Raw genomic sequence first — 12,768 nt, 5'->3', positions numbered from 1 at the left:
AAACTGGACACAAAGTTTATAGCAGTTTGTGCAAGTAAAATGCAAATTGAATGCAACATCTCTATCTTTTTTTAAATTACAGGAACAGTTTACAGCAATGAGAGATCTGTACATGAAAAATGGACAAGGTTTTGCATTAGTATATTCCATCACAGCTCAGTCCACATTTAATGATTTACAGGATCTAAGAGAACAGATTCTTCGAGTCAAAGACACTGATGATGTAAGACCTCTAAAAATTCTTAATACTTAAAGTTTTCATTAGCATGTTGCAGTGTACACACTGTACTCAGGTGGTTTCCAAGTTTTAAGCTAAGATGTAAGAACCAGTAGATGCATAGTACAGAAATGCAACTCTCAAGGTTAATGGGAGTTATGTAACTTGTCATGTGTTATATGGAGTATTGTTTAATCTCTTTAAAATACCTTAATTGAAACTGGGTATAACTTTATTCATTAGACTGCAGCAAACATTTCTAAAACACCTATTATTGCCTTAATTACTATCAGTGAAGTCATCTGCTCAATATCCTTACTGTTTACAGTATTTTAAAAGCATAAAACTTTAAGTTGTAACCCTTAAACTTGCATGTGATGTAGCTTTTATGTTTTGTCTGTCTTCTCACAGTTAAGTTCTGTCATCCTATTTCCACACAATTTCTATTATGCATCTCTTAGCATTGTTAAAGCTATAAAGTGAGGCTAAAACATTATATTTTATAAATGATGAAAAGATCCTTACAGCAGAGGAAGTGAATGCTTGGTCCCCTAATAAAGGAAAGAAGTATTTCAAATGTGAAAACAGCAGTAAGAGTGTTTTTAACAGAAACACCTTGTAGCCTTCAGGCAGAAAAACTACCTTCTTGAAGAATAAAAAAAAGCAATGAACACATTTCAAGTGTGATCATCTCATTTAAACTGTGTTTATGCAAACTTCAATAACTTTAATATATTCCTTACTGTATGTATCTCCATATGCTTGTGCTGTCAGCAGACACAGAATATATAAACCATTTCAGTTTCAGGGAAGCATCCTCTAAGACTTTTTTAATACAAACCATCTTGCACTTCCTTGACCATAAGCACTTGCAGGTCTTGCCTATGTTCAGCAGATTTCTTCTTGAAGCAATTTATTACCCATTATCACAAATTTATCTCAAAAGGTCAATATTTTTAGTTGCATGGACCTTTTTCATCTACAACTTACGAAGTAATAGTCTTGTTTACCATTTAATTAGTTTTGTACAATAAAATCAAGATAAATGTGATGATATTTAAAATCTTACTTTGTATGTTATATTTATGCTGATTAGTATAATTTTGGAGGTATTTGCTTAGAATTGTGTTTTTCAGAAGACATCCCTCAGTCTTGAAAATATCCACAATATCAGTAGAAAGATAATAAGCTTCAAGTTGCGAATTTAGTTTCTGTCAGAATTCACAGAAAAAGCTTTTCTTATGCCAAAGCTTAGGCATGACTTGTTTTCTTGGTCAATAAAATGGTCAAAATACTATAAACCTTATTTCAGCACTTGAACCTGTGAGAACTTCAGCTATGTCCCTAAATCAGTAAAAGAAAGGAAGGGGGAAAAAACTATATGATGGTGCTTTTGTGCTACAAAGGTCAATTCAGCATTTTCTGTAGTTGGGAATGCTGGTAAGGTAGCATGTTTCTTTTCTCTGTGTTCTGTAGCTTCCTAATAAGAATTGTGTGATATGCTGAGGAATAATGCTGAGGACACTGTTTCCAGGATTTTGGAATTTGTAAGAGTCATATGGTAAATTCTTCAGTAGACTTCTTGATGCCTCAGACATCTAAAAATGAAATGAAATTTCATTAAGTCCTCAAAAAAAACCCATGTAGTTTGCTCAATTGGCAGTGTACTGAATCCTCAAACCATTCCCACTATTGCCCTGCCAAAAGCCAACCAAAATGCAGTCATTTTCATTTGAAGATTGAAATATCACACGGCTGTAAACTTAAGTTTCAGTTATACCAGAGCTTGATTATTAAAATCAGGATCCTCTAAAGAATCAGATGGCTTTTAAGTGTGTATTTACATTGTGCCATTATAAAATTTTAATTGTTTCTTTGCTGCCACTGAATGCTTTTTTAGGTGCCTATGATTCTGGTTGGCAATAAGTGTGACTTGGAAGATGAAAGAGTCGTGGGAAAGGAACAAGGTCAGAACCTAGCAAGGCAATGGAATAACTGTGCATTCTTAGAGTCTTCTGCAAAATCAAAGATAAATGTTAATGAGGTAAGGCATTTTACCTGTGCTGGGGAGAGGTGTCAGGGTAGAAGAGTGGGACCCTGTACTGTTAACCATTTACTGTTTGTCAAGGAAAAACTAACAAAATCATGAATAATATTCACTATAATGGACAAAACTGTACCCTGCTGTTATGAGATGTTGATTTTAAGGGGTGTATTTAGCTTTGACAAGGGATTTTTTCAAATTATACTCATTGTAGTGTAATTTTCAAATTATATTTTTATGAATTTGGGATGAATATTTCTCTCATGTTCCATTCCTTAGTTGATACAAGCTCTATCAATTGAGATTGCACTGTTAGTCTTTTTTTTTTAAAGACCTTTAAGGGAGTTAAGCCACTAAAACGATTTGATTTATTTGGTGTTAACACTATTTGAGATTGTAAGTACAAAACCTATTAAATGTTTTGTTAAAATTAGCTGCGCTGTAAAGTAAAAGGGATGTAAAAGCCTCTTTACTATATATCTACTTGTTTATTTGACAGGAGCTAGACAATTAATCAAATGTATGCATTTTGGGGATTTGCCATAATGCATGCCTTTTTATCCAGTGGGGGGTGCCAGCATAAAGAAAGAGATACAAAAATTTTAGAAAAAAAGAAGCTGCATTAGTATTTACATTTCTGGAACAGCTTGAATTTTATGATAAATTCTACAGTTCATTAGGTCATCTGGAAAACATTGTTGGCAGCATCAGTCAAGTTGAAAGGGCCTCTGTGCAAGACTTGCAAGTAATCAAAACAGTATGGTCGTTTTAACACAGCTGATTTTTAAAAGAAGTAATGTGTTGGGAATTTCTGGAAGCCATTGACTTTTTTAAAAATTCAAATTAATCACTGTAACTGTATAAAAGTCATATGTTCAATAAGCTACAACTTCCCACAAATACTGTAAGCCCTTGTTGGAATATTTGCTGCTTTGCAGCCAGTGCTTAGAAAAGTGCCAGGATGGCTTTAGCATGAGGGCTTCCTTAGTTTGCAAGATGCAGGAGTAATTGGAGCAGTGTCAATTACGAATTAAACAAATGCTGTTGAAATGTTGTATGTTGATTTGTTTTAAATTAGCCTTTCAAAAAAATCACGTTCTTATTAGAATTCTAGAAGACTTAAAGTGTGAGAGTCCCATAAATGAGTTACTTTTCTAGGAAATTTTATGCTTCTGTCATGCTGTAGGTCTAGAGAGGTGGAATTAGTTCTTTAGACTTTAGTATTTTTTAAGTATCTGGAAAAGCATGATCTCATTTGAATACAAGAGACTGTTATTGAATATGTACTATATGTGAATTACCATGAAAAATGTGTAGTTAAAACTTACTAGAATTTTCTTTAAAAGAATATCTTAAGAGTGATTTGAGTTAGAAGAAAGCTGTGACCTGTTTCTTGACCTTACTGCTAAACTGCAAAGTAATACCATAGAGTAGTTGATCACTGTGGCATTTTTCATGTGAGTTCAGATGAGTTTGACCCAGAGATTAAATAGCTGTGGGTCATAGATGCCTTTCCAATTTGCTTCATTGAAACTGTAGAACCCTTGGCACACAGTTATCTTAAGCAAGGAGAAAACTAAGTATACAATTTAACTTTATAGCTTTGTGGTAACTAAATATTTTCAGGGGTTCTTAAGTATGTGAGTGCATTATGTGTGAGGATTCAAAGCTTAAGGTTATAAGAGAAGCCTCCTAATATTCATAATCAACTGATTCTATCTTTTCAGATCTTTTATGACCTTGTGCGACAAATTAACAGAAAAACTCCAGTGCCTGGAAAAGCACGCAAAAAGTCATCATGTCAGCTACTTTAATGCATAGCTGTACTGTAGCTCTGAGCCAGGTAAATGTTTTAAATTCTTTTGTGCATTATGGCCATTCAAAACAAACAAAACAACAACTAAAAACACCCAAAACAGCTGTGGTAGCTGTTCATGCAGAACAGCATTGAAAATTATTGATTTACATTATCATAGAAATGGTCTTTATTTTGGCATTTCAAAGTCAGAACTACAAATATATGCAAGGTACACTGTTCACACTAGTCTGGGTTTTTTTTTTTTCAAGTTTCAAGGTGTTGGTAGAGCTCAAATTAACAGTGTTTCCTCTGATACTACAAAGCTTTTGGAAACACTTTTCTCATTTAAAGCCTGATAGAATATAGTGCAAGAGCTCAGTTATCTGGAATGCACACAGTGCAATACTGTAGTTTGCATGCTGGTGTCTCTTCTTTGAACTCCTGCATATGCTTGTGTGATGTCATAGGAATTTAGCTTCCTTTCTTGAGACTGGTATTTTGGAGGCTAAATTGTAATTCATATGTTTGGACGAGAAAGGTGAAGTAGTCATTATAACAGACAAATACTTGACCTGAAGCTGTTGGTTGCTAGATCAATATCTCGTTTGCAGTTGGCTAAATTTCTACAAGACTTAGTATGTGCACAAAGAATGGTGCTGAAGGATAAAGCAAGCTCCAGCCTGCTCTTTAAGCAACTTACCAACTAACTTTTTGGAAGTTAGTCAGGAGGCATGGATTTTTTTCTGCAAAATTTTTGGGGGTTTCTGGGCAAGCTGTTTTCCTCTTTCCATCTCCAAGCCTTAGTATGGGCAGAGGTCTTTCTTAATAGACCTGACATCATGGAAGTTGCCTGTTACCTCCCTTTCCTTCAGTGTTCATGAACATACAATGGTGCATTTACTTCAGTACTGTGATGCATTGCTTTGTCATCCAGTAGACCTATTGGATGTACTGAAGGATCCTAGTAGGACATCGCACTGCCAGAAATCCTAGGCTTTTATTAATAACCAGGTAGTACCATATGTGATTCTGTTTTTGGTGTGTTAAAACCTCCTCATTTTGAACAATTTAGTTAAAAGTAAAACTAAGATGGTTCCAAAAGCATTAGCTGAGGGTGGCAGAAGTGGTTGCTCCATTTCCTTAACAGAACTTTTGATTCAGGAGCTTTGATCCTTCAATTGTGTTTCTTTTTAAAGCCATGGGAACTGTCATGCTGTAAGCAAAAACTAGTTTCATCAATCAAACATTACTTCCACAGTGCAGCCTGGATTCCTCTATGTAGTCCTCATCCAGTTAGGATAGTAACTGAGATAGTCTGTTATTTGTATGTGTACAGTAGGAAGTGTATTATTAGAGAAGTGTTAAGGCTGTTTTCTGTTTGTCAAGAACTTTGCTAGTTCCTGCTGTAGCTGTTTTAAGTAAAGAGCAAGGACAAATAGTGGTTACTAATATTAATCCCTTGTTTTGTTGTTACAGGTCTGAAGAACTGTTGCCCAATTCAACAGTGCCAGCATTCCAACTTTATTAAACCTACCAACATCTTAAATGGACTTTCCTGTGGTGGTACCCCTTTAAGAAATGGATGAAAGCTACATCAGTTTGCACATTCTATCACTTTCCAGTGTCATGAGAGATTTTTACTTCTAAATATTCTGTGTATGCAACTGGTAAAACCAGAGCCTACATCCAGTATTACTGATAAGAGACATTATTCATCCACCAATGTTGTACATGTATGAAAACTGTGTACTGTATACTTCAACAATCCCCACTTTCTATTGGAGAGTACAATAATGTAAATCCTAAAAGCACCACTATTTTAGCATAATAAAAGAAAGTCCAAAGAGCTCCTATATAGACTACTCCAGATAACTTTGCTTCATCGGTATTTGTAGCTTATTGTAACTTTTTTAAAGAAATACAGGATCATCATCATCATCATCGTATTGTACAAAAGCGCTTTGATTAACACAACGGCTATATAGTTTTTTAATTTTAGGAAAAACCTGTGGAGACAGTGACCTAGTCTTTAAGAGTCCTTTCAGTATAACGTCTGACTAAAGACATGGCCTTTAATATCTGTTGGGAAGGAAATGTCCAGACTTTTCAACCTTTTATTGTATGTTTCCTTTTCCTTGTTTACATAGGGAACAATGTTTATAGTTGTGTGTACAGTGGGGGTCTACAACAAGAAGTGTATATTTTAAAACAATTTTTTAATGATTTAACAATTTTTTGTAAATCATTTCCGGGCTTCTGCAGCTGTAGATTCTCACTGTGAATTCCCTTGCTTGCTCATGCATAAGTGTATTTGCAATACCAAATATACAGGTTTAGTACTTTTGCCTGTTAGTGATTGTTTTACATGTGTAACGTTTTGGTTGAGATGTTAAATGGTGGAAGAGTACTGTGGATGTGAATGTGGGAAGTAATTTTAATCATGTGTAATTGGTCACAGGGCCTAAGTTGCAGTAATTAACTTTTGCTGATTTATTTAACAATGCCTTGTTGCTTTGTATGCATTAACGTTTGGGTGTAAAGATTGTGTGTATATCCAACAGGGAGCCACAGTATTTAAATTGACCAACCTAATGTTACAACTGCTTTGAGGTGGCCAAATGTAAACTAAAAGCCTTAATTAAAGTGGTGCAATTTTGTATGACTTAGCATCAGTAGTTCAATAAATTTGGATTGCCATGCAAGGGCTTGCATTACAGTTATACTACTTGAATGTTTTGTGTTTTAGTAGTGCTAGTAAATATGGATTTTTAAATCTCTTACACAGTGCAGATTCATACATCTTAGGATGAAGAAGAACCCCTATGTCTTTGTTTTCTGACGTATACATGTCACAGATATTTCTTCCAATAGTATCCCATGTGTTAGTGTGAATGAATTTCTGACTGAATGAAATTCCATTTATTTCTGGACTTGGAATATTCCAAGCTCTAACAAAAGGAAAAGTCTAACAGAAAAAGACCTGTCTTCAAAGGTTACACTATCAGTGGCTGTTTTGGAAACTTGAAAATATGTTGCCTGCTCCTTTCCTTCTTCCCAGGGAGAATTAATTTTTAGAATTTACTTAGTCAAGCAAAGAAAAATTACCTTGTGAGAGAGAATGATGTTTCTGCATTATTTCTGCAAGAACCAAACTTTATTTGTTTGGTTTTAAGGAAATCTGCAGAAGAGCATTCTTGCAGTATTGACTGTAGAATTTTGCAGACTTGAAATACATGTTAATAGTGTTGGGCTGAGAAACGGAATGCATGGACTGTAGTTTATTTCCTAATCTTGGCTGTGCTGCTGAAAATTGATGTCACAAACATTGTGACAATTACAAATACTTGATACCTCTTGTTTCTTTGGCAGAGAATTATCAGAGAGCTTGTTCTAATTCATTCCTGCAAATTCAGTCAGATTAGGTTAGCTAATACTGGTAAGCTTTGAGATCATTTGTGTTGCCCAAAGTGAATTAAGGAGCCCGACTGATCCTTCCTGCTGGTACTTTCATCAGTCATCACCATTGTTTAATGGAGGTAATACACTTCTACTATGCAGAGCCAGATTTAAGACTGAAATTCCTTTTCATTTCTCATTAGAAACTAAAATGTGATCCCCAATCCCGCTTAGTCCCCAGAGTAGCACTGGAGCACTAGATGCCCTAGTTCTTTTTTCACTAGGTACCTACCTTCTTTGGTAAGCTAATCAGAATTTTTCTTCCCTTCATTTCCAACCTCTGCTTATTCAGGTCTTGAAACAATATATCCCAGCTGTCCTTTTATTCCTCTTTTTAATGTGTTTCTTTTCCAGGCAGCTGTACAAATGGCATTGGGTGGGAGAGAGAGGAAATTCTTTGAGAACATCAGAGAAGGGGCCTTGGTCTGGTCTTGGTATGCAGCCAAAGAATACTATTGACAGGGAACATCAGGCTTTCTCCTGAAAAGCTCTGTACTGAAGCATTCTTGGTGGTTCTGTTCCTCAGTATTAGAGGTATCCAGTTGGATCGAACTCTTAAGGAAGTAAAGTTTTCAGAATCTCTAGGCTTTAACATCTAAAGATGTGCTAAAGAAGGGAAATACGTTCCCCCCTCCCCTATATTTAGAACTTATGTCAGATGTGTAAAGCCAGCACATTGTAACCCAGGTAGCACCTAAACTCCAGTATTCTTGAGAATTTAGGCAAGCTTCAAGGGAGCAGTGTCCCAGTTGTTAAAGGGAAGATGCTTTACAAAATGTTGCTAATGAAATGATGAAGTGTAAAGAAAAACATATAAAATGTCTTCATGTCTAAATAATTGTGGTGTAAAAAGCTGTTCCAGCTGAGGAAGTGAGCACCCAGTTCCCCATGGGAATTGAAACTATATAAACAGTTACCAATTCTAGAAAAGAATCCCGTCTGCTGAGATTTTTCAATGAACTTTTACATGTCTTCAAGACAATTCTATTATGTACCAATGCTTAAGAAAATTCACGCTTGCACTACTTGTAGAGAAACAGAATACTTCTAAAGCTTTGGATGAAAACATGCATAACTCACATTTTGAGAAGTAATGCAGGCATTTTGCAAATTCAGTGTTAATACACATTACTGCTTGTAAAGTTAGCTTATGCTTACAGTGCACCCTGCTTTATTTCCTCTTCAATCTGAAACTGATATATGTGTCAGTATTTAAAGTCCGAGCCTTCCATGGAAAAAGCAGTACAGAAGTATTATTTCATGTAATTGCACTCTTCATATTAGGACTCTCTCATTGCAATATAAATTTCTCTTATATCTTACCTTATCCTTTTTCATTTTCAAATTATTCTGTGAAATGAATGTTACTTGCCTAACTTAGAAGACTGTTTTGAGACATTGCAAGATGTTTAAAGATGTCCAAATGAACTAAGTGCAAGCTCAAACTACTACTGCTCTCCTGCATAAGAGACTTAAATTCTGGAAAAGTATTGTGAAGTTAGATATTACAGTTCTTTCATAAGACATACTGATTCTGTGATGCTAGAAATGAAAGATGGCAGGAGTTTGAAATTTGGATTAAGATGTCATAAGTGGAATTGCAGTTTTCTTAAAGGTGTAACTAGTAAAGATGAGAATTTTTCTTCTTTTAAAATGCTGTCAACAATGAATCAAACATCATGATTTTTTTCCCCAAGTTTTCTAATCTTTGCCAGTTTTGAAAATAGCTTAGTTGGGAAAAAGTTTGATGACAATACTGTACTAATTCTAGATAGACTTCAGTTTAGACATATCAACAGTAGAAAGTTATACTAGGTATGAATGGTCAAAACCAGTCTATGTACAGCTATGTAGCACTTTTTAAATTGTAATCTGATGATTCAGCCAAGTGTAGACAAAAAGCTTTTTGTTCCGTTTTAAACTGCTGTCCCAACAGCATTAGGTTATATTTCAATTTATTGCTTTTATTTTGCCTGTGTGTGTGGGGAGGAGAATAAAAACAAATAAAAAGTTGATTAAATATGTAACAAAATGCAGTTGTTGTTCTCTAAGGTAGCATTAGAGTACAATAGTTATTAAATTGTTTTTTATTTCTGAATATCGAGCATGTTATGCTTTTCTTTCAAAGAAGAATTCTAAAACCTTATCTACCTTTTCCATTTTATAAAGTAAACTCTGGAATGATTGTTCCATTTGGGGAAAACTTTACATTCTGAGTCTTGAACTACAAAAGACAAGCAAAGTTGTTTCATAGTCATGATTTTGTTCACAGTGTTTCAATATCTGAGCTTCAACCAACATATAAATGTGGATTTTGCTGTGTTTTCTGTGTTTGGGGTTTTTGGGGGGTTGTTTGTTCATTTAAATAACCTCCAAAACCTTTCTTTTCAGAAGTTTGACTCATCAAGAGCAGAGAGTGACTTCCTGTTTTCAAAGAGTTGTTCTTTAGGGAGAGATTTGTGAATGGATAAAAGAATGTCTTTGCAGTTCCACCGTACTCACTTCAGTCTCAAGAGATCCTAGTTCTGCCAAACAACAAACTACAGCATCATTGTTTTAAGAAAGTTTACCACCACCAGGATCTTTTTTCTTTGAAGTTGTGACTGGGGTGAACTTCATTTGAGAACCACTGTCATTTCTAATTAATTTGTGTCTTTTGTTTACTATGAACTTGGAGGCATGGGGCATTTCTGCAATCTTGAATACTGAGTGAAATCCTAGTGGACATTACAGTTCCTTCTTTTGTTGGTATACTTTACCTTTTCATACTGTGTGGCATTTTAACCTTCCAGATCTAGTAGGGAGGACTCAGTAGCTTCACTCCCATACTAAGTACAAAAAAGTCTCTACATGTGAAATCCCAGATCTCATCAACTGGGTTTACTGCTTGTAATGCACCCAATAGCAACAAAGACCCTTGGCAGTACTGTCATGATTTTCAGACACAAATAAAGAGTTACAAATTTGTCTCTTTCTTTTTCCTGTTTAATTTAAAAAAAAAAAAAAAAAATGGTTTTAGCTGAGCTGCCTCAATAGAAAGAGCATGAGAGTCAATTTGTTTTGGTAAGAACCTGAGTAAATTTTTGGAAAGTCAGCATGTATTTAAATACTAAGCATGCATTTAAATTAAAATACTAAAATTTACACACTTCCAGGGATGTGTTTCAGCTTAGAAAAGATGCACTAAAACATGAACTTCTTGCTTCTCTTGCAAAAAGGCAAGGTATAGTGTAGTGTCCAGTTTTCTTTGTACTGAATGCAGTTGTGCTGCTGTCACACACTGCGCATGAACTTTGCTGAGCTCTTGCTATTGGTAATTCTGAATTAACAATTTTGTATTTGTAGATGGCATGTATGCATCTTAGCAGGGCTTTAAGAAAATTTGATTAATGAGCTGTCTTAAAATGTATTTTGTAAAGAGTAATTGGAGTTTTGAATTAGTTTACTTGTTTGAAGTTCAGGATATACTAGATTAAAATTGATCTAGTACATCCTGTAGGCTCTGTTAACTTTGCAGAAAGGTAATAGGGAGCAGAGGAACCTTAGGCATTGACAAAAATATGCCAGGTTTCTGTGTTGTGCTGGCTGCGGGGGTCATCTTTGGGTGTCTTGCCTCTAAGTAAGGAGCTCCCCTGATATTATGGTAACAACTAGAATTAAGATCATCAGTGTAGCTGATGCAAATATGTGAAACTTTAAGACAGATAAAAGAACTTTAATCATAAATTTGAATTTAGAGTCCTTTATGTCACTGACTGAAAAAAATGCATTCCCTTCTGCTTCTTGGAAGCATAAGATGCTGTCATGAGATTTTTAGTTCTTTTTTCTTCATTTTTTCCCCCCTATTTCCATATTGGTAGATAAATATGAAATGGCATGCCAGGCAAAAAGTACTGAAACACACCTCCAGGTTTTTACCCAGTTCCCTCTGCCTTGCCCTCTTACTGGAGCCTCCAAGGCGCTTCCCCAGTCTGCACTTAAGAGTGCCTGTACAATCTAAGTTCGCTGAAAGACCCCAGCCTTTCATATATTTTTACGGGTTTGTCTGTTAGGTTTTTTTTTTTTAAAGTATGCATCCTGCCCTCCTAATTTCTCTTCAGACTGATTTCCTTTGCTTTGTTCTCATCTGTCATTGATTTGAATAAACTTGAGATGGCACACAAAGGAAGCACCTTCTCTGTCATCATTACATTTCTCACTTATTTACTGTCTGTCCTGAGGCAGGGCTAGCCTGAGGGTGTGAGCTGTTCGCAAACGATTGAACCAGATACTGATTTGTGCAGCACTCTGAATTTCCCACTGCACTGGAGACGATAATGCTACACTGTTTCAGTAGGATATGTTGAGAAGTAAATTCTATTAAATACATAATACTGAAATAGGATGCAATCATTCCTTTAACACTCTTAGTTTTCTGCCATGACGAAGATTGTTGCCTTTGCTTGTGTTTTCTTGATAGTCTTCGAGATAGAAGGACAACCTCCTTTTGTTTCTTTGTTTGTTTGTTGGTTTTTGTTGTTGGTTGGTTTTTTATGTTTTTGGGTTTTTTTTAATCCAAAATTATATTTCATGAGTGACTAATCTACTCCTTATAGAGGAGTATATTCTGCTTGCTCGTGTTTTTGTATACCCAGTCCTCATCAGCTTTCTTCTTGTGAAGGCTTCTGAAGTTAGGCTCTCTGGCAGCTTCAGTGAGACCCTATGCTTGGGCATCGTGGTATTTTATGAGTTACCTGAAGCAAGCTGGAGGGCTTCAGACCATGTCTTGCACTTCTGATGCCTTTTGCAGCTGTTGTCAGGTCTATCCTTCTGTCTGATTTGCTTGAAGTACCCCATTGTAGCTGTAGCCCTAAAAATACCCAAGTACTTGCAAGTGTATTTCAGAATTTGCCTGTCTGCATGAAAAGATTCAGTTTGGACAGTTTTCCTTGTCCTACAGTGCAACTAAATGAACCACGGTCGTTTATACTTACAAAGTAGTATCAATGTTTTTCTGTAGTTAAAAGGTAGTCTGATTCATTCGGGGAAGGAAAGGGAGAGGTCATTTCATAATTCTGTTAAGTTTGTCCAGCTTTGAAGGGTTGAATGATCCTGCATGGTGCTTTCTTTACCCTTTAGCGTCGGTGCCGGCAGACTGAGTTACACTGGGAGAAACGGGAAAGCAACAGACGCGCGTTTGTAACTCGGTGAAAACAAACTCATCATTGCAAAGGCCGGGACGGCCGAATGTATGAAACACTTTGCGCCTCTGGT

At 35.7% G+C, this 12,768-nt stretch overlaps 1 protein-coding gene across 2 annotated transcripts in view; it reads left to right on the top strand.

Moving 5' to 3' along the window:
- The window catches only part of LOC131591744 (ras-related protein Rap-1b), a 31,173-nt gene extending 24,398 nt beyond the window's left edge, over positions 1 to 6,775 (top strand). For both annotated transcript variants that reach the window (XM_058862762.1, XM_058862763.1), the window contains 4 exons: positions 83 to 223; positions 2,118 to 2,261; positions 3,989 to 4,104; positions 5,536 to 6,775. In XM_058862762.1, the coding sequence (XP_058718745.1) occupies positions 83 to 223; positions 2,118 to 2,261; positions 3,989 to 4,075 (372 nt within the window). In that variant the 3' untranslated portion in view covers positions 4,076 to 4,104; positions 5,536 to 6,775. The remainder of the gene's footprint in view (positions 1 to 82; positions 224 to 2,117; positions 2,262 to 3,988; positions 4,105 to 5,535) is intronic.
- Positions 6,776 to 12,768: the final 5,993 nt, after the last annotated feature.

The sequence above is a fragment of the Poecile atricapillus genome, chromosome W, assembly GCF_030490865.1.
Source record: "Poecile atricapillus isolate bPoeAtr1 chromosome W, bPoeAtr1.hap1, whole genome shotgun sequence".
Taxonomy (NCBI): Eukaryota; Metazoa; Chordata; class Aves; order Passeriformes; family Paridae; genus Poecile; species Poecile atricapillus.
Note: the sequence above shows the minus strand (reverse complement) of the source record. Positions and strands in the feature narration are given on the sequence as shown.